Source organism: Bidens hawaiensis, unplaced genomic scaffold, assembly GCF_021521415.1.
Source record: "Bidens hawaiensis isolate Kalapana, Puna unplaced genomic scaffold, B.hawaiensis_p1.1 tig00023054_1, whole genome shotgun sequence".
NCBI classification, from domain to species: Eukaryota; Viridiplantae; Streptophyta; class Magnoliopsida; order Asterales; family Asteraceae; genus Bidens; species Bidens hawaiensis.
Window position 1 is genome coordinate 264,917 of NW_027493607.1, and position 23,283 is coordinate 288,199.

Below are 23,283 nucleotides of genomic sequence, written 5' to 3' on the forward strand. Positions count from 1 at the left end.
TACTGCCAATAACATTTGACTGACTAATCAACATAATAAAAGCTACATTTACACGAGTCCATATAAATAGACACCAACCTCATAAGTTACACTCAAACTACATGCTTTCAAAATGTCAAAAACATACCTTATACAATTTTATTGCATAACAATTCTCATATTTTCAACTTCCATTATTTGTTTTGAGGTCTCGCTTTGCGACCAAACCCCTTTCGCGGAGTTATGCAATCTTATCATTGGTCCTGAGTTTGAGTCTCCCGACTCTAGCATCAAGGTGTCAGCGAGTAAAACTCGAGAAGCCCTCAAACACTTATTGGCTACATCATATAACGCGTTTGATGTCCAAGACAAGACAAGTTTAATGGATTGCCTAGAGCTTTATGATGATGTCATAAACCATCTAAATCTCAAAACAAGTTATATGAGCGCGCATGGTTTAAAACGATGGTTAAGTGCAACTATAATTAACCATTACACATGCCTAAAAGGCTTCACATACTTCAACTTCTCAAAGTTATTTGAAGATATGGAAGTTGAACACAAACTTGTGGCTAGTAAGTTGGCTAGCCATTTATTCACAATAAACCATGATGGATCGGTTCAAGTAACCGAAGAAGGTGATACAATACAACCAAATTTGGTGGTGGCTCAAGATGGCTCCGGTCATTTTACTACAATCACCGAAGCCATCAAAGAAGCAGACAATCAAAGAAGTGAAAGTGTAACAGAAATACAATTAGGTGCAAATAGATTTATTATATACGTGAAAGATGGTGTTTATAATGAAAACATCATAATCAACAAATCCCTTACCAACTTAATGCTCATTGGAGATGGCATTGATGCTACCGTTATAACAAGTGATAAAAATGTTCGTGACAACGTATTAACCAACGACACTGCAACCGTTCGTAAGTTTCCAATTGTTTAATTTTTCCATTGTCATTAATCATATTATTATTCGTTTATTTTGTGTTTTGTTACCTTATATGTAGAGGTTTGGGGGCAGGGCTTTGTTGGTGTCCGAATAACATTTGAGAACACCGCGGGTCCCGATAAGCAACAAGCCATCGCAGTTCTATCGGCCTCGGATCTCTCGAGTTTCTACCAATGTAGCTTCAAAGGGTACCAAGATACCTTATGTCTCTCCGAAAACAAACAGTTTTTGCATGAATGTGACATATACGGAACAGTTGATATTATATTTGGTGACGCGACTGCAGTCCTCCAAGATTGCAACATTTATGTCCGAACACCAGTGCTAGGGCAAGAAAACACTATAACCGCTCAAGGAAGAGATAGTTCAACATTTATGTTGAACACCAGTGCTAGGGCAAGAAAACACTATAACCGCCAAGATTGCAACATTTATGTCCGAACACCAGTGCTAGGGCAAGAAAACACTATAACCGCTCAAGGAAGAGATAGTTCAACTTCCACAACCGGATTTGTTATACAAAATTCTAAAATCATCCGTGCACCGGACTTCAATCCAACTAGCGGGTTGGTGAAGACGTATCTAGGGCGCCCTTGGAGGGATTAGTCGAAGGTGGTGTACCTAAAGTGTGATTTTGGTGACGTGATCGATCCCGAAGGGTGGTTGCCATTTATGGATAATACTGCCTTTGACAGGTTGTATTATGCGGAATACATGAACACGGGAGAGAGTGATGATACGAATCGTAGGATAAAATGGCCCGGATATCATGTTTTGAGGACCGAAGAGGAATGTAAGGCCCCGAACCCGGTAGCCCTACTTTAACGTCGGATTTACTCATAAACACAGTTTTGCAATCAGAGTTAATTAAAACTTCCGCGGAAACGTTTACTTGAAGCATTAGATACAAAACATTCAATATCTTCTTTGATACTGTAAAACAAATCATTATATTTAAAACATATTTTCTTCCATTTTAAGATGCCAGCCGTTCAATCCAATCCATGTGCCATCCTCATGCTAGTTCTTTGGTCTGATCACCTGCGTGCATACTAAAAGTCAGCTACGCTGAGTGAGTTCTAGTTAATCAAGCAACTTATCATACAACCACTACATGCATCATATACGTATTCGCAGACACGTAGTCCACTATCTAACCTGCTTACATTACCACTTAGCCTCTTATTTACGCCTACCACTTTGCCACCTTGCCACTTTAATAACGTATAACGTTATGCCACTTTGCCACTTTAATAACGTATAACGTTATGCCACTTTGCCACTTTAATAACATAAAACGTTATGCCACTTTGCCACTTTAATAACGAAGGCACGTATATGCTTACCCTACCACGTACTATCGTTATGCCACTAACACTCTTACTAGACTCTTGCCACTTCTAACACGCTCTACCTCTACTTGTCTACAACACGCTTCATATCATTTACATAATAAGCAAGTCACATCAACAATCATACACACATAATAACGACGGCACGTACAGGCTTTCCCTATCACGCGCTCACATTATGCCACTAACACCCTTACTAGACTATTGCCACTTCTAACACACGCTACCTCTACCTGCCTATATCACACTTCATATCAGTTCAGTATTTACATAATAAACAAGTCACATCATAACATTCATACACACTATCAACCACTTGGAATTTACTACCCTTGGCGATACGTGCAATATCCGAAGATCGTTCACGTACCGACAAGCATTATAAAATATATACCTCGTATAACATCTATAGCATACACTTACCACTTAAGGTAAGTGTATTCACACTTCACATCGAGTATGCACACAGCCCCGAAAACATAACAAGGAAATGGGGCTAGAAACTCACCTGAACTCTGCTTCTTCCTCCGATAGTTGTAAATCCCTTCTTTAACTGAGCTCGGCTGACTGTATAAGTTACACGTATCAATACTCGTCTGATTTAATCTGGTGGCCTAGTATTAGATTACTTTTACTTATCGTTTTAATTTATTTTCTAATCGAACTTGACTCTAGGCGAAGTTAAACCTTAGGCGAACTTAGCTTTAGGCGAAGTTGTCATCAGGCGAACTTAGCTTTAGGCGAAGTTGTCATCAGGCGAACTTAGCTTTTAGGCGAAGTTGTCATCAGGCGAACTTAGCTTTTAGGCGAAGTTGTCATCAGGCGAACTTAGCTTTTAGGCGAAGTTGTCATCAGGCGAACTTAGCTTGCAGGCGAAGTTGTCATCAGGCGAACTTAGCTTTGCAGGCGAAGTTCATCAGGCGAACTTAGCTTGCAGGCGAAGTTGTCGGCCGCAGCTACTGTTCGTTCTTAAATCCTTCGTTTCTTAACCAAATAACTCGATTTAGGTATCCAAGGAATCGTCTGACCAGCGCCTACAAACCCCAACCATCAAATCGACCTAACATCAATTTTTAAAGGGTGCGATTTAGGCATATAGGTTACGGGTTCTTTTATCAATCGATTAACCCATCAAATCATAACCATTTTCAGTAAGTTTAGCTTTGTTGGATTCGTTTTTACCATACAAACACAGATCTATCATTTCTATACTAATCCAAACCTAAACGAACAAGTTCTCGATATAAACGTACCGTAAATGAGTCGAACTACGAACACGAGCTGGTCTTGTTGCTTTGGTTCGTCACGACGATCTAGCACCAACAAGCTCGGGTCCTCGCCTTTGGATCTTGGTTCGGGTCGTGTGTGTTTTGGGTGTGTAGAGATTAGGATGGATAAATGGATGGAATGGAAAGGATTGGGGTTTAAGAGGGTATTTATACTCTCTTAAGCCCATGGGCCGAAGGCCCATATTTTCTTTTGGTCCCTATCTAATCCCATCTAATTACCCTACTAATTCTTCATATTTTGCTATTATTATTATCGTCCCACTAACTCGTTTATTTCACCCGACAAAATAATATATTAAATATTACTTTAGAAATTTCGGGATGTTACAAGGAAGCTACGCAGTTTTCGGTTGATACTTTCTTGTCAGGAGAGTCATGGCTTCCTAGAACTGGAGTGCCATTTATGCATTAATGTTTAACTGTTTCAAAGATTAACAGATGTAGGGAAATAGTTAGGTTTTTAGTATTTGTTCTTAATGTATGTGAAAGATTTGGAAAGTTGTTTTCAGTTTTTATGACAGCTAGCTGTTAAATCTTTATCATTTGGAAAGACAAAACTTTATATTAAACTTTGGTAGTATTATGCCAAAGACCCTTTGGTTGAAAAGTGGCATATTTATGCTTTTAATTCATTTTTGATAGAAGATTATGCATCAAATGTTCGAAATAGTTTGATAAGAAAAAAACATATATAGCACATGAAATGTGTGAAAAACTAAAAGAAAATACAAAAAAGAACCTTGGGACATGGCAATGTATGTGATATTATGACACATGTTCGTGTAATATATAAAGTTAAGAAACTTCAATACATTGTTAAGAGATTTCTTTATGTGTTTGATTAGAGATCTTTAACGGGGTATTATTAGTAAAATACTTAAATGAAAAGCATTAGGAAATACCATAACTGTAATAGAATTAAGAATAAGATTTAATTTTTTTGTTATATTTACTTTATCAAGAGTTTTCACATTATTAAATTTAACAGAAAAAAAAAATGGATGAGGCAAGCATTAAAGATAGGAAGAGTTACAAAACTTAAAAAACATATCATGATATGTCAAAAGATTCCTTTTTCTTTTTGACAGAAAGAGTTTAACATGCCAAACCACATTAACCAAAAACATAATTTACTCAAATAATAACATGTAGTTATATATAGTAAAATAAAAAGGGTTAAACGGATTTTGTTTTAAGTTTAGCCCAAATGTGATGATTTTATTTATTTATTTATTTATTTATTTTTGGGGGGGGGGGTGTTAAGCGGGTTGTGCTTGCGGGTTCAATTGACCCGAACTCGAATCTGAAAGAGATAGACATGTGAACCCGAACACGATACAAAATTTGACGTGTTAATCTAAGCATGACCCGATTAGCCCAAAAGTTTCTTATTTTATAATTATAAAATCTTATGCAAATTTTAGCATAAAATACCCATCCAATTTATTTTGTTACATAAAAAACTTTAAAAAAAACTAAAATTAAAAATAAATGGGTGAACCCACCCGTTTGGCTAAATGGGTTTGCGGGTTCAACCTAAAACTAGCTCGAGCATGTTTATGTCAAACCCAAGCCCACAAGTTTCATGTTAGGTTTGGGTCATGTTTTGTTAAACCCAAACCCGTGAATTTCGTGTTAGGTTTGTAAGTTGTTTTTTTAGGGGCGGAAAAAGTTGACACACTCGAAACACAATCCAAATCCGGCATGAAACATACATGCTTTGGGTCGGTTCAGGTCGACCCATTTTGAAGACAAGTCGGGTTCAGGTTGACATATTTATTTTTTTGTTTTATCCGTTTTCCCAATTTGTCAATAAATGCACTTGCAATTTACTATTGATTTTCAAAAATTTTAATATATATACATATATATATATATTTAAAAAAAATACGTATTACTCATTTACTTTACCAACTCTAATAATATCCTTTGTTTTAATGATAAATGAGACAAATGGAATTGTAGTATTTAACCAGGCCCACTTTTACCTAAGGATATTTTATCCCCACTTAAAAATCCCATAATTGTTACTCCTCATGGGATTCCCAAATTTTGTATTCATTTTAATGCAAATAGGAAACTAACCTGCTCGTTAGCAGGGGATGCTATATCATGTACTGGCATCATTATAAAGTTGAAGGAGTCGAATGCAGTGATAGAAAATCCTTAAAGTCCCCAACCTTTTCCATAATTGTTCTTAACAAAACATTTACGCTCTTTACGATTTTCGCTTCTTGTATCACACCCAACTATCAACATTGCGTGATCAGGTTCAGGCTTGTCTTTTTTCACTTCTTTAGGTGGCGGCTTTCTAACATTCGCGGGTAGATGAAAAGGGCAGGGCCGGCTCCGAGAAAGCAAAAAAAAAAAAAAAAAGTGGGCCGAAGGCGATAATTTTTTTGGCCTTTAAATAAAAAGAGTTTTTTGTTGGATTTAAACAATTTGATTTTTATATGAGTTTACTTGGTTATAATTGAGTTGTGTAAAAATATATAAAAATATGATTAAACATGTCTCAAATGAGAGTAAAACCCATAACCTTTGGGTTGGGAGTAATACCCTCTTGCCACTAGACCAGCTATTGGTTATGTAATTGAGTTTAAACACTAAATGTACATATTGTTTTAATAAAAATACATATAATTTATAAAAAAAATTCAGGCTAGTGGGTGCCGGGCCTGTGGCTGTCCACTACCCGGCCACACCTTATGGCCGACCCTGGAAAAGGCATCCCACTTATAGCTATATTCTTTGCAGTATCTTTATCTAAAAAAGTCTCTCATGTACCTGGTACATAGTATTAGGTATTTGGGTCCTTCAGGACCAAAATTCTCAAGTATAGCATCTCGAATTTCATCAATCTCCTCAAAATACTCCAAGTCTGTAATATAGTGTTTGTCACGCTCTAGGTTTTCATGGCGGTTTTTATCCCACCCTCCCCTCTTGACTCTTGTAAAAGTGTATGTATCGACGCATTGCATTCCAACATTGACACAGAAATCTTGGAATGCGAAAGGAGTATTAATTTCGGCATCGATAAGCGGTTGTGGTGAGATTACGACATGAGGACCATCTGTGTTGTCGATCCTCAAGAGGATGGTGATCATGTCGGCTGTTGCAATAGCCATGCAACTCCCTTCACTCTTTTGGTTAGAAACCTTGTTGATGAAGTCTTCCTCGATTCGAAATTTTGTCATGATATTTATCCTGTAACATAAGAAAACAATATAGTTTAGCAATTTTCACTTATATTAAAGAAAACGAAACATAAAGTTCCATTACAGGAGAAATAATAGCTAAACGAATAGTTAGGAGATGCACATGTAAAAACTTATTATTTTAGGAGCTAGGTTTTCAATATATACAATACATTTGAAGGTTGAACAACAAGCAAGCATCGATCGGTCTATGGGTGGTGGAGAGGCTACAAAATGAGTGATTTGCGCCCCTATCGCTCATTTATCACCTCATGTTTACACCCACTACGGCTAGTCTCATCAGTTGAAACAACAGAAGTAAGAAATCCATATTGATTGACAATGTGTTTAAGTTGTGTAGCAATAGTAAGTTCATAACGACTAGTGAAATGGAATCGGTTTAGCATCTGCAAAAATGTGTCGACACACCAATCAGTCTCGTCTGATCCCAATTATCTCAGTTAGGCACACACTAATCAATCTCGTAACAAACACAAATGTGTTGACAAGAAGGTTACGGAATACTATTTTTGTGAAAAACCAAAGAATACTAAAGGCGGAATCAATAGTATTCAACTTATTGCTTAACGGACAGAAATGTAACACACACACAAAAGTAACTCAAAAGATTTCCACTAATATTATGAGAGATACAATGAAAATCAGTTAGGGTTTATAGGTGGAATGTATGAATTTGTAACAACTTTTCCATACAAAGATATTCTTTTTAGGAAAGAGACAGCTGTCAAATCACAATATTCTCTCTATGTCTGTTGTCATAGGCGTGCCCTAAAGTTTCCTTAAATAGTACTCAACTTATTGCTTAGTGGATAGAAATGTAACACACACAAAAAGTAACTCAAAAAATTTCCGTTAATATTATGATTATGAGGGATATACAATGAAAATCAGTTAGAGTTTCTAGGTGGAATGTATGAATTTGTAACAACTTTTCCGTACAAAGATATTCTTTTTAGGAAAGAGGCAACTGTCAAATCACAATATTCTCTCTATGTCCGTTGTCATAGGTGTGCCCTAAAGTTTCTTTAAATAGGCACACCTAACATCTTCTAGAAACCCTAATGATTATTACTTAACATATTCAAACGTATTACAAAATATTACAAGTGTAAACAGGTTTTCGAGTAAGCTTGAAAGCTTTTGTCCTTGTCAAGCAAAAGCAAACCTGGTAATCATTAAGTGTGCTTGGAACATTACTTACTTAGGATATTTTCCTTAGAAAATATCTTTCAAGCAGACTTCAATCTTCATGATAATCTTCATGATTTTTATTCTCTTGAGATAAATTACAAGTTACACACCTCCCTAGCTATGGATGTATCAATCCAAACATGTTGCTAGTGCCGGCTCCGAGAAAGAAAAAAAATATTTGGGCTAAAGGCGAATAATTTTTTGGACCTTAAGTGAAAGGAGTTTTTTTTGTTAGGTTTAAACAATTTAATTTTTATATGGGTTTACTTGTTTATAATTGGGTTGTGTAAAAAACTTTTGTATAAAAATATGATTAAACATGTTTCAAATGGGAGTATAACCCATAACCTTTGGGTTGGGAGTAGTACCACGTTGCCACTAAATGAAGCTAATGGATATGGGTGTTCATCGGATCGGATAACGGATTATTCGGGTTATTCGTTCGGGTTATTCGGATTTGAAAATTTGTAGACCCTATCCGAAATCCGATCCAATCCGAATTAGGAATATTCCTATCCGATCCGAATCTATCCGAATTCAATTCGGATCGGATTCGGATAATATCCGAATAATCCGACATTATCCGAATAATCCGAAATAAAGCTAAAAAAAATTTCTATTTTTTTGTTCCTAACATTTAATAGTTTAGAACCACAATAAACATACAAACCGGAAAATACAAATTACTCTTAACATAAATTTAAAGTTTAAACTTCAAATATAGTCTAAAATATATACCAAACCGGAAAATACCAATAAAAACATGTTTTTATTCAGATTAATCGGATATCCGAATAATCCGAACAATCCGAATTTTTTAAAATTCCATATCCGAATCCGATCCGAATCCGAATTACTTATTCGGATATTCGGATTGATCCGATCCGAATATCCGAATAAGAATTCGGATCGGTTTACTTGGGTTTCGGTTTCGGTTCGGATTTCGGTTTTTTTCGGATTTCGGATTTCTTGAACACTCCTACTAATGGATATGCAATTGAGTTCAAACACTAAATATATATATTGTTTTAATAAAAATACATATACTTTAAAAAATTCGGGCTTAGCGAAGTGTCGGGCATGCGGCCGTCGATTACCCGACCACACCTTATGGCCGGCCTTGCACATTGCATTTGCAAATCGATGAGTTTTAATTTCAATTAACGATTCAGCTATTTTTTAAAATAATTTTGAATAGTTAATTACCTTTTCATAATCATTAGTTTAGTCGGTTGGAATGACAAGCTATCATTGTTTTAGAGATATGGTCCGACCCAAACTGAAAAGTAAAACATCAAGTTAAGAAACGAAATTAAAATGAAAGAAACGAAATTAAAATGAAACCATAGTTACGACCAATCAATAAATAAATACTTGTAAAATGGTTATAAAATAATTACTAAAAATAATGTTATATGTCAATGAGCTGGTGGTGAAGTGGTAAGAGAGAAATTTGGTATTTCATATGACCCACGTTCGATTCTTGTCCTCATCATTTAGTTTCGGCTGCAACTGGTGATGATGGGAGACTAGGCGGGTATGTGACGCTCACTAGTTGGATCACTGAACTGAACGAGCTTTATCTCACCACGTTATCGTGCCTTCCGGTGAGTGTCCGCGAGCGTTAGCCTCAGGTGAAGGTTTTCTCCGAATCAAAAGTCGAGTGTATTTCGATGTAGTTAGTTTAGCCAGTAGCCCAATTAGAGAATTCTTTGACAAAAAAAAATAAATAAAATAAAATAATGTTTTAATGGATTTTATTTATTTAAACCAAATAAAACAGATGGGCCTGGGCCGGTAGGGGCTTAAAATAGCATATAAATAGGCAAATAGCCAACCATTTTACTTATACTTTGTTTCGTCATTCAAAATGTAAGGCCCCGTTACCGGTAGCCCTACTTTCGTGTTGGATTTACTCATAAACGCAGTTCTAAATATCAGAGTTAATTAAAACTTTCGCGGAATATAAAAGCTTTCATAAAACATTTCATAACAAAACACGTCTTGTCTTAAAACATCATTTTGTCTTTCAAAATAAACGAAACATTAAACTTAAACGTCTTGAGTCTTCCGATGCCAGCCTCTTATTCAGTGCCACGTGTCTCCTCAAGCGAGCTGCCTCATCCTACTCACCTGCGTGCATACTAAAAGTCAGCTACGCTGAGTGAGTTCTAGTTAATCATACACTATACAATACACATAAACTTATATTCTTTCATTCATACTTTCATACTTTCATACTTTCTTTTGTATTAACTTACTTTCATATCTTACGTTATAAAGAGCATTACGCCCTACATTCCTCGAGTATTATTAGGGCTCGGTACCCTTCTTCCTCGAGTATTATTAGGGCTCGGTACCCTCTTTCCTCGAATATTAGTAGGGTTCGGTTCCCTAGTTCTCGAATATTAGTAGGGTTCGATTCCCTCTTCGTTACCATACATCATACCTCGAGTATTATTAGGGCTCGGTACCCTTTTCGTAACCATACAACCATACATCATACCTCGAGTATTATTAGGGCCCGGTACCCTCTTCGTAACCATACAACCATCCTTTCCTTCTTTTATTAACTTTATCACATTCATACACATAAGCATACATATCCTACTTACCTTATACTTAGCGTTACAACCTGACAGTACGTGCAATATCCGAAGATCGTTCACGTACCGTCAAGCCATCATTCATACATATCACATCATTCACATAAGGCATACACTTATCTCTTAGGATAAGCGTATTAACAAACATATCGAGTATGCACACAGCTCCGAAAACATAACACATAAATGGGGCTAGAAACTCACCTGAATCCTGTTACGATCTCCGTTAATAGTTATCCCTTTCTTCAGTTGTGCACGGCTAACTGTATAATATTTACACGTATCAATTAACTACTACTACTCATGTTGTATTTCTATCTTTATATGACCCACAACGAACGGGGGTCCGGGGGCAGCGCCCCTGGCAGCGGGGTCTAGGGGCGGCAACCCCTAGCAGGGTCCAAGGGGCAGAGCCCCTGGCTAGGGTCGAGCTGCCAGGTCAGCTTGGAAAAATTTTATTTACATTAACTGTCTTAACACATTTTCCATTAGGTTTTTAATTTATTTTCTAAGCGAACTTAACTTTAGGCAAAGTTAAACCTTAAGCGAACTTAGCTTTAGGCGAAGTTATCAGTTAGGCGAACTTGGCCGTAGGCGAAGTTATCAGTTAGGCGAACTTGGCCTTAGGCGAAGTTATCAGTTACGCGAACTTGGCCGTAGGCGAAGTTATCAATTAGGCGAACTTGGCCTTAGGCGAAGTTACCAGTTAGGCGAACTTGGCCTTAGGCGAAGTTACCAGTTAGGCGAACTTGGCCTTAGGCGAAGTTACCAGTTAGGCGAACTTGGCCGTAGGCGAAGTTAAGCTTTGAAGGCGAATTTAAGCTTTGAAGGCGAAGTTAAGCTTTTGCAGGCGAAGTTATCAGTTTGCAGGCGAAGTTGCCCAGTTCGCAGGCGAAGTTATCAGTTTGCAGGCGAAGTTGCCCAGTTCGCAGGCGAAGTTGCCCAGCTCAGCTACGGGTTTGGTTTTTATCAAGCATTTTGACGATTTTAATACCCTTGTTATGGTTCGACATCACCCACTAACGTTCCCTAACCATTTTCGGTCGTATATATATCCCGTATATACTATAAAGCTTGGATCTTTAAGCTTAAGGACATTCAAAAGGCTAAACGTTCAATAAAACGTAAACTTTAAAGGTCAAGAACATACCTTTTATACGTTCGGTGTGGTCGCGGTTTGCTTGGTTATCTCGTATATAGAAGATCTAATAATGGTTGGCTCGATTTTGGTCTTGGACGTCTCTCTCTCTCTCGGCCGAAATATGGTGTGTGTGTGTTTGGAGTGTGTTAGAGAATAAGATGGAAATAAAATGAGGGTTTAGAGTTTTAGCTTGGTTTAGGGGATATTTATATCCCTTAAAGCCCATGGACCTAAGGCCCATTCTCATTTAACCCATCTCTATTAATCTAAGTCCATGATCCGTTCTTTACTCGATATTAATTAATTAATAACGCGAAATCACTAAACGTAACTTTCTTTATTCAACATTATAAATTTTAGGATTTTACACAAAATTAGGCTTTCGCGATGGTTAGTACTCGTGCCACCAAGGTACTTACTTTATCATATGTGCCTGATAAAAAGCTTAATGAACAAACATGAAGCAAACCAAACTTTGTTCGATTCGCTTACATCCCTAGTTTTGATATATAGTTAGAGCATTGTTGGTTCTAAAATGCGTTTTGGTCCCAAAATCCGATGCGTAAAACGAGGCATTAATTGTCAAAAAAAATACAAATAAATTAGTTATACATAACAATTCTTATACAGTTGATAAGTAATGATCATAAAAACATACTTATAAAACATACATAGTCTTAAAACATAAAAACACATTACTTATAAAACCTACATACATAGTCTTAAAACATAAAAACACGTATTGTTTACAGTGTGCGCATATAATGTAATGTATATACGTGTGGGCTCTCGGGGGCAAAAGTGAAAGTGCACTAATTTTGACGTTATTTTATTAATTTCGTGAAAATAACGTTAAAAGTGATGGAAGGTTAATCAGGTTTCATGTGGTGACGTTGATGGCCGAAAGACAAAGGTACATGCACCGATCAGCGAGTTTCCCAATGGTTGAGTGTTATGTGCCTTATGTCCAAGGCTTGATGCAAAACTACTATCAAGCCGGGGGTCTCACCGGAAGCAGCCTCTCTATTCCTAAAGGGTAGAGGTAAGACTATCTACATCTTACCCTCCTCATACCCTACCATAGCTTTGCTATTGGTGAGATTTACTAAGTACGATGATGATGATGATTAATCCCTGCAATCTTAACAAAATTATTATTATTATTATTATTATTATTATTATTATTATTATTAAGTGTTTGTGTTTTGGAGTATAAAATAACCGATATATGCCAATTTCTATTGCAGCTAGAGGGCAAGTTTGCCAAACTGCGTCTTACACCACCCGAAAGTGATGTTATGGAGAACAGTTGGAAGGCGAAAAAGAAGAGGAGTCGAAAGATCTCATCCATGGATATCGTAACAACACTTTTTATTTTCATATTTATTCGTTAACCGATTCCATCTAAGAATGCATGTTATGTTTTTCACAGGATAAGTCTGCTGTTAAGCCAAGTGATGGTAATATTTCAATTTCAATTCTTTACCTAAAAGTTTAAATAATAATAATAATGCATGCTGCAACATGATTAAATTTTCTAATTGTCTATGCATAATATATATACACGGTGGTTTCTCTCCCAATTCCACTTGATCTATATGAGTTTGTTAAGGAGGCAGTAGAAATCATGAACCGTACGTCCTGACTGGTGCAATGACATGCGCAGTGTTGCAAAAATCCCGACTAGTCACCGATTAATCCCCGATTAATCGTTAGACCCCACTTCACTGATTAATTTTGAGCTAGTCGGCCAATTAATCGGTTAACGGTCAAATCCGGCCAAAATCGACGATTTTCGGCGAGATTCCGACCAAAATCAATGGTTTTCGGCAAGATTCCGACCCAAATCAACTATTTTCGGCGAGATTGCAGCAAAAACTAGTGGTTTCCAGTGAGATTCCATCCAATTTCCGGCCAAAATATATTTGTGTATGTATAAAACTGAAAATTACATATAAAAATGTGTGTGTGTATGTATAAAACTGAAAAATATACATTAAAGTCCGATCCGATTAATCTCGACTAATCCCAATTAATCGCTAGTCCCCACCCCACCGCCCGACTACCGACTAGTGATTTTTGCAACACTGGACATGCGCTCTGTTATTGATTTGGGTTCAGCTGAGTATAAAATTGGTGTCTTATTTCTTTTTTGTTTGTCTCATTACAAATGTTCATTTTTAAAATATATTAGCTAATTTCCAAATTTGCCCTTAAACATACACAACTAACATTAATAAAAAATATTGATGGACCTAAGTTCTAAGGTCATTATTGTTATTTGGTAAGCAAAAAAATTAATCATTCAATCTATCTTAAACTTTGTGTGTTTCAAACATGACACTTTTAATGAGACGGAGGGAGTATTATTATTCTTGAATAATTAATCAACTTCAAGGTTTTTTTTTTTTTTTTTTTTGCAGCGAACGTGAGAATGCCAACTTGCTTATTGTCGGCCTTGACAAGGTTTTCACAGATAATGGGATCGAATATATTGTGTAGTGAAGTTTTATATAGTTTCATATTATTGTTTGGTATATCAAAGATTGTATGAAAGATCTATTGTGAATGTAGAGTGACTAGAGTCACCCAACATTGTTATATGAAATGTTTTCAAAATCGATATTTTACATGTACCGAATAGGGTTAAAAAGTGGTATAACCGGTTAAACCGAGTTATATAGTAGGAGGTTTAACCGGTGTTTACCTTATAATTTCTTAGAAATAATATGTTAAATTAATATACGGTGATATGATATTATGATGAATCGTATTAACATGTTCAAGTCTAGCTATATGGTAGGAATTAGTATCCAATCACACATTTAAATCCATTACTAACCATAAATGTAACATTTATAGAGTTGAATACTGTTTTATTTTATGTTTGACAAAAGAAAAACACGGTTTTAATAATTTATTTTCTTTTTCACCATAGACAATCAATGGTTTCATTGGCTCTAGGGTCATCCAAGTGAAGCAATGGTTTTAGGCCTTCACATTTTGAAGACAGTATTGTAAAAGTCGTTAGTCGGTAGTCGGGCGGTGAGGTGGAAACTAGCGATTTAATCGGGATTAATCGAGATTAATCGAGATTAATTGGATAAGACTTTAATGTATATATTTCAGTTTTATATATACATGCACACATTTTTATATGTAATTTTTAGTTTTATACATACACAAACATATTTTCGGCGAAAAGTAGCTGAAATCTCGCCGGAAGCCATTGATTTTGGCCAGAATCTCGCCGGAAACAGCTGATTTTGGTCGGAATCTCGCCCGAAACCTCTGATTATGGCTGGATTTGACCGTTGACCGATTAATTAACCGACAAGCCAAAAAATAATCAGTGAAGTGGGGATTAACGATTAATCAGAGATTAATCCATGACTAGTCGGGATTTTATGCAACAATGTTTGAAGGCCTCTAATTATATCTATATTACATATACTTTTATCTTGACATACACTTTTATTTTTCATTTTTATTTTCTATTCTTGCTTAAGATGAAATTCTAATTGTACATGGAGATTGAAATATATGTTGCTTTAGTAACATATTAATTTGTAACAAATAAATATCAAAATATTGATAAATAATGAGCTAGACGAAATAGTATAGTTAAAAGTTATAAGGTACTTCATATTATTGTTAAAAACTAAATAGTATGTCTAATAAAAGAACTAGAAAATAAAATATTTATTTGTTAATGGTTTATTAAAATATAATTTGTTTAGATGAACATTTAACCGTATTTTTATTACACTTTAAAAATAACTTAAATTTTTTTTATAGAAAATGCCCCATAGGTTTTTCTTTGCTTTAGCCCCCCGAAAGGGTTGAGCCGGCCCAGGGTTTCAACTTTCAACTTGTTTATTTTCCTTTCTGATATTTTCAATCCAACTGTATAACGTCGTCACTCGGTTCATGAGTAGTTTTCAAGCTCGACTCTCTTAAAACTCTCTTTCCTAAGCTCGAACTAGGTATTGACTCGCTTATTATCTATTGATATAAGTTAATTATAACATTTATAGTTAGCATAATACATATCGTTTACTTAATTTATTATAATTTTGTACATAATAACAATTATATATATATATATATATATATATTTAATATGTTAGATAAAAATTAGATAAATAATAAGCTAGTTTAGGCTCACGAATGGGCTCGGGCTCAACGAATGAAGCCTAGGCTCGGGCTCGACAATGAAGCTTAGACTCGGGCTTGTTTATTAAACAAACTGATTTTTAACCTCAAACAGGTTTTAAGCCTGACTCAATTCAAGTTTTTAGCAAGTCAACTCAAGTAGCTAACGAACATTTGTCGGTTGGTTAATGATACTCTCAATATATATAAATTGAGAAAACAAAAGGAGACCACAAGATAAGGAGAACCAACATGTGTGGTGCTCTAATGCATTGTACAAAATAAAAACCCACTCTTTTCAATTATTCAAACATATACAATCCACCCACTCTTTTCAATTATTCAAACATATACAATCCACACATCAAAAACTTCATCTTGATCAAACGAACATGTACCAAACCACCATGGATCGAACCGAACACGACATGAAACTCGTCGGATTCTTGGGGATCTTCAAACACTCATTCAAAACAATCTTTAAATCTACCAAAATATTCGCTCAAATCGCTCTTACACTAATCCTCCCTCTCGCAATCATCTTCTTAGCTCACATTGAGATCACTAATCGATATTCGATCTTCTCAAGAATCGAAGATGACGAACAATCTTATTCAAGCTACTTGAACATAACAATCACTTGTTGGCTCTACTACATTTTATTCAAAATCGTCTATCTCACTCTCCTTGCTATTTTCTCTGTCCCCTCTACCGCAGCCATAGTCTTCACAATGGCATCGGTCTACACTGACCGAGACGTTGTTTTCAAGAAATTCATGACACTCGTCATCCCGAATATATGGAAAAAATTGTTCATCACTTTTGTAACCATATACTTCACTCTATTTATCTACAACACACTACATGACATCGTCTTGGCTATTACTCAATCTATATTCACCTACGACTCAGTATTACATATTGTTGTTGTGTTTATCATCCAAATTTTATTAATATTTCCGTTTTATACTTGACTGTTGTTTGGCAATTGGCTAGTGTTGTTACTGTTCTAGAAAAGATTCATGGATTTGAAGCTTTAAAGAAAGGTAAACTTCTAGCAAGCGGGAAGAAGATGGTAGGAATGGGAATTGCATTCGTGTTGTACGGATGTTTGTATGGAATATTGATTGTGTACATAACTTGTGTTGAATATGGGGATGAATTATACGGGGATGTGATACGGATCCGGATACGCTTGAAGAACCACCCGACCTTAGTCATACAAGTGTTGAGCCGGTCATAATTCGTGGCTAGCATTGGACCATCGAGTTATTATCAAGACCCATTCCAACCATCTTTTATTTTAAGTATTGTTTAAAATTTAGACTTTATCTTTTCCTTAATTGTTGGAATTTTCTCTATGTTTATCTCTTTACTTTTTCTATTTAACATTGTAATCAGATGTTGGAATGGCATGCAATTTATTTCAAAGAAAGATTATTCTTTTCTCCTTACGAACAGGTTTTTGTTCGGTTTTCTCCTTTCGGCTGACCGAAGGAGGTTTATTCAAGCTAGGGTTTATAGCTTCCACTAATACGAATCCGTATCAAGTGGTATCAACAGCTTCAGGTTCGTCAGGATGTCCGAATAGGAGAGATCGTCGTCAAGAACACCGCAGATTTGCCGCCAGAGGCAACGGTCTTGATCAGCGTGATCCTCGTGACACCGAGATTGAACGACTACAACAACGGATTCGTGATCTCGAATTCAATCAGCACCATGGGTATGACAGGTACGATCCACACGACAGGAACGACCCATCGATTACCGAGACCGTCATCAAGGATGATTATGACAATGACGGCAGATTTGAGAATGTGTTTGCTTGTCGAGCTCGTCACCACGAACCAACGCCACCACCTCCAGTCGATCCGATCAGAGCCTTAGGTATTCGGACCGAAATTCCCGAGTTTGAAGGTCGCATGCAACCAGATGATTTCATCGACTGGCTTCATACAGTCGAACGAATATTTGATCTCCGCCAAGTTCCGGAACACCTAAAGGTAAAACTCGTTGCTATTCGTTTACGTAAATATACTTCTTTATGGTGGGAACATGTTCAGAATAAACGTTATCGGGAGGGTAAACACAAGGTTGAAACGTGGGAAAAGATGAAACGCTTGATGCGTTCCAAGTTAGTCCCCGTAAATCATAAACAAGATTCTTTTCTGGAATACCACAACTTGAAGCAAGCGGCACTTCCTGTAGAGGAATTTATCGTCAAGTTTGAACAATTACGCATGCGGTGCGGTATTGAAGAAGACGAAGAACAAACTATTGCCCGTTTCTTGGGGCCCTTACGTTCGGACATAGCGACTGTCGTTATGTTGCAACAATATTGGTCTTTTTCTGATGTGTGCAGGTTAGCTCAACGAGTGGAGCGTCAACTCGCGGCCAAACCCAAACCCACCACTCGGTTTTCTTCATACAAGCCAGCAACTTCTACGTCTCAATCTTGGGGTGACAACCCTAAGCCGGACTCCACCTTGGATCCACAGCAGCCGTCAGGCCCCGGGAACATCCCGAACCGCTGCTACAAATGTAACGGCATTAGTCACGTGAGGCGAGATTGCCCAAACAAACAATTTGTTGCACTCATTGAAGACACGGTCCCGACCTATGATACCGAGCCAGAACATGATTCAGATGAACTATCCGAAGTCCTCTATCCCGATCGTGGTGAGGCGCTAGTTATTCGCCGAGTTCTAAACACCAATCTCCCAGATACAAGCGACGACACGGCATGGCTTCGTAACAGTATTTTTCGCACCAAGTGCACTTCCAAAGGGAAAGTTTGTACGGTTATTATAGATGGTGGAAGTTGCGAAAACATAGTTTCTCAGTCGATGGTTGATAAGCTCAATCTACCCACACAAGATCACCCTGAACCGTTTCAACTCACGTGGCTGAAGAAGGGTAACTTGATCAAAGTTACTCACCGTTGCCTCGTACAGTTCTCAATCGGTAACAAGTATTCGGATGAAATTTGGTGCGAGGTCCTACCTATGGATGCGTGTCATATCCTGTTGGGCCGCCCATGGCAGTACGATAGGCGCGCCAAACATGATGGGTTCAGGAACACGTACACATTCAAAAAAGATGGTGTCAATATTACCCTTGCCCCTTGCGATCCTAGGCAGGAAGGTTCTGAGTCCATGTTAGTCACCAAGCCTTAATTTTCAGTCTTGGCACGGTCCCCACAACACAGCTCATCTTTGGTTTATTGATTGCCGAAGAAAACCCGGACGTGCCACAAGTCCCATCAGAAGTACAAACCCTATTATCTGAGTTTAGCGATGTGTTTCTAGAGGAAATCCCTGCGGGTCTTCCTCTTACTCGAGACATCCAACATTGCATTGACTTCTTACCGGGTGCGAGTGTCCCAAACAAACAGGCCTATCGCATGAACCCGAAAGAGTTCACCGAGTTACAACGCCAGGTCACCGAACTTCTCGAAAAGGGTCTTATTCGGGAGAGCATGAGTCCATGCGCGGTACCCGTATTATTAGTCCCCAAACCAAATAGGACTTTTCTCATGTGTATTGATAGCAGGGCAGTTAACAAAATTACAATCAAATATCGATTTCCAATCCCACGTTTTGATGATTTACTAGATCATTTACATGGCGCACAAGTTTTTTCTAAGAACGACTTGCGTAGTGGTTACCACCAGATACGTATGCGGCCTGGGGATGAGTGGAAGACAGCTTTTAAGACTAGAGACGGTCTGTACGAGTGGATGGTTATGCCATTTGGGTTGTCGAATGCACCGAGTACTTTTATGAGGTTAATGAATCACATCTTTAAGCCTTTTATAGGTCGTTGCGTAGTCGTTTACTTCGATGGCATTTTGGTTTATAGTTCGGATGTGGCACACCATTTATCACACATGCGAGATATTTTCACGGTTCTCCGAGATCAAAAGCTTTATGCAAACGGAAAGAAATGTCATTTTTTAACTTCAGAGGTACTTTTTTGGGCTACTTAGTTTCGGGTTCTGGCATCCGCATGGACGACTCAAAGATCTCGGCCATAACAACTTGGCCAACCCCAACGTCCCTCCATGATGTTCGTAGTTTTCATGGGCTCGCATCTTTTTACCGCAGGTTCATTAAGAATTTTAGTTCAATCATCGCCCCCATTACAAAATGTTTAAAAGGTAGTAAATTTGTGTGGTCTTCTGATGCACAGTCGTCTTTTGACGCCTTAAAATTGGCGGTTACACAGGCCCCGGTTCTCGCACTACCCAATTTTCTACAAGTATTTCAGGTTGAATGTGATGCGTCTGGCTTGGGCATCGGAGGTGTTCTCAGCCAACAACACCGTCCGACTGCGTTTTTTAGTGAAAAGTTAAGTGACACGAGGCGACGCTATAATACATACGATAAAGAGTTTTTTGCCATCGTTCGTAGCCTGGAATATTGGCGACATTACTTACTCCCAAATGAATTCATTCTTTATTCTGATCATCAGGCTCTCAAGTTCATTCAAGGGCAAGCAAAGATGAACCCAAGACATGCTAAGTGGGTTGAAACCTTACAAGATTTTTCTTTTGTTATTCTTCACAAAGCCGGAACTGCAAATTCTGTCGCCGATGCCTTGAGCCGCCGGCCAGCTCTTACAACAGCCATGTCCTTTGACGTCGTGGGTTTTCACTCTTTTTCAAACCTTTATCAAGATGACCCAGACTTTGGTGACAACGTTTGGAAGAAAACCAAAGACGGGCCTTACAAATGTTTCTTTCGTAAGAATGGCTTGTTGTTTCTGGGAGATCGGTTGTGCGTTCCTCTTTCATCTTTTCGGGAGGCTATAGCATTAGAATGCCACCAGGGCGCCTTGGCGGGACATTTTGGCCGCGATAAAACTATTGCACTTATCCAAGATCGTTTTTATTGGCCTAAGATTTCAAAAGAGGTTTCGAAAATTTTGAGTCGTTGTCGCATTTGTCATATTGCTAAAACCCGTCATACGAACCAAGGACCTTACACTCCTTTACCTACCCCGGTTCGTCCCTGAGAGGATGTCAGTCTTGATTTTGTGTTGGGTCTTCCTCTCACTCAGCGCAAAAAGGATTCAATCATGGATGTTGTCGATCGGTTCTCCAAAATGGCCCATTTCATTCCTTGTGTTATGACGTATGATGCTTCCCAAGTAGCGCGCCTTTATTTTACGGAGATTGTTCGGTTGCATGGGGTTTCGAAGACGATTATGTCTGATAGGGATGTCAAGTTTGTTAGCCATTTTTGGCGAACGTTGTGGAAACGTTTGGGCGCAAAGCTGCAGTTTAGTAGTTCACACCATCCTCAAACGGATGGTCAAACGGAGGTCACTAACAGAAGCTTGGGTAATCTACTTAGAAGCCTTGTTGGGGATAATCCGAAACAGTGGGATCTTGCCTTGCCACAGGCCGAGTTTGCATATAATCGGTCCAATCATAGTTCTACGGGTCGCAGTCCGTTTTTCGTTGTGTATGGCCGAAACCCGTTTACCCCACTTGACCTGGCACCGTCTCCCGAGCTTGAGTACTTTAGCGCAGAAGGGGATGGACAGGCAAAGCAAATCAAGTTACTACATGAGCAGGTTCGTGAGCAGATTGTTAAGCACAACTTACAATATCAGGCGCGCGCAAATCAACATCGACGGAAGGTGGTTTTTAATGAAGGTGATTTAGTTTGGGTTTATTTGCACCGTGAACGATTTCCTCAAGGAAGATTAGGGAAGTTACACCCCAGGGCTGATGGTCCTTTTCGTGTCCTTAGACGCATCAATGACAATGCCTACAAGATTGATCTCCCTGGCCATTATAAAGTGTCTGCCACTTTTAACATTGCTGACCTCTTTCCTTATGTCGCGGAGGGTGAAGACGACTCGCGGACGAGTCCTTTTTTAGAGGGGGAGGATGATACGGATCCGGATACGCTTGAAGAACCACCCGACCTTAGTCATACAAGTGTTGGCCCGGTCATAATTCGTGGCTAGCATTGGACCATCGAGTTATTATCAAGACCCATTCCAACCATCTTTTATTTTAAGTATTGTTTAAAATTTAGACTTTATCTTTTCCTTAATTGTTGGGATTTTCTCTATGTTTATCTCTTTACTTTTTCTATTTAACATTGTAATCAAATGTTGGAATGGCATGCAATTTATTTCAAAGAAAGATTATTCTTTTCTCCTTACGAACAGGTTCTTGTTCGGTTTTCTCCTTTCGGCCGACCGAAGGAGGTATATTCAAGCTAGGGTTTATAGCTTCCACTAATACGAATCCGTATCAGGATGATTCAGGGTTACCGATGATTTGGAGGGTGATGATCGGGATATTATGTGGAATTCTGGTTATGATGGTGTTCTTGTTGTTTATTGTGACCCAAACGGTGTTGTATCTAGTGTGCAAGTCGTATCATCAAGAAGCTATTGATAAGTTGAATTTATCGACGTTTTTGAGTGCTTATATAGGGGAGACTATGGCGAATCCAAAGCCCGACGAGGAGATTCAGCTCGGAAGACCTCAACCTCAGCCTCTAGCTCAACAAGTGTAAAACTTTTTGTAAAATAATTTATGCATATAAAAAGGGTTTTTGGTCTCGTAATATCAAGGGTAACTGTTAAAAGAAAAACCTTCTACATACGTTTATGTACTTAATAAAATGGAAGTAGCCAATCAGGCTATGTTAAAGTCTACTTATTGTGTACTTAGTTTTTTCTTGTTACTTTATTTTGTTGTGATGAATTTAAATGGTTTGTAATGTGTGTATATTTATTTAACGGTAATTGTAATGTGTGTATACCTTGTGCATTTAATATTGTACTTTATTTAGTTTATAAATTGTTTTGTTTTCCAAAACTAACCCTAATGAATTAACTTTTCTTAATTAAATTCATTTCGTGTTGATTAAGTTTTTCTTTTTCATCTATCATTACAAAACATTTTATGAACAATCACTTGTCTCGTTGTATAGTTGAATTTCATGGGCTAAAATACCTTTAGAACCAAAGTTTCACATGTTCAAAATATGATTGGTGACGGAAAACATCTATATATTTAAAACTATTTTCTTTCCATGGATAATAATTTTCTTTCAATAACTTTCTCATAGATATAATTTTTCGAGTTGAATACGGTTTTTTTTCATGTGGTTTAATTAAAAACTTAGCTTTAATCATAAATTTTTTTTTGTCAAGAGACCATCTTTAAATATATTTTTTTCTTCGTTACGGTCCACTTGTATAACGCGGTCCATAGACACCTGAAATACGACCCGTTAGAGATATTTTAAATACACATCATCATCATCATCATCATCATCGTACTCAGTATATCCCACCAATAGCAATGCTATGGTAGAGTCTGAGGAGGGTTAAATACACATCATCATCATCATCATCATCGTACC

General features: G+C 37.5%; 1 protein-coding gene and 1 pseudogene across 1 annotated transcript; both read left to right on the forward strand.

Annotated features, from left to right (window-relative positions):
* Positions 1-526: 526 nt before the first annotated feature.
* On the forward strand, positions 527-1,543 carry LOC143566841 (putative pectinesterase/pectinesterase inhibitor 6 pseudogene; annotated as a pseudogene).
* Positions 1,544-16,296: 14,753 nt separating this feature from the next.
* LOC143566842 (uncharacterized) lies at positions 16,297-20,905 on the forward strand. Its single transcript, XM_077053426.1, has 5 exons — positions 16,297-16,820; positions 16,886-16,998; positions 17,291-18,971; positions 19,073-19,856; positions 20,081-20,905. Exons 1-5 carry the CDS (start codon positions 16,297-16,299, stop codon positions 20,903-20,905), a joined length of 3,927 nt encoding a protein of 1,308 aa, XP_076909541.1.
* Positions 20,906-23,283: the final 2,378 nt, after the last annotated feature.

What these genes read in the sequence shown, in the direction of transcription:
- LOC143566842 (XM_077053426.1), top strand. Translation starts at nt 16,297, where the DNA reads ATGGATCGAACCGAACACGACATGAAACTCGTCGGATTCTTGGGGATC. An exon ending in GTATTACATATTGTTGTTGT is followed by an intron (nt 16,821 to 16,885) that starts GTTTATCATCCA and finishes GCAATTGGCTAG; the next exon opens with TGTTGTTACTGTTCTAGAAA. An exon ending in GTCATTTTTTAACTTCAGAG is followed by an intron (nt 19,857 to 20,080) that starts GTACTTTTTTGG and finishes TCTGATGCACAG; the next exon opens with TCGTCTTTTGACGCCTTAAA.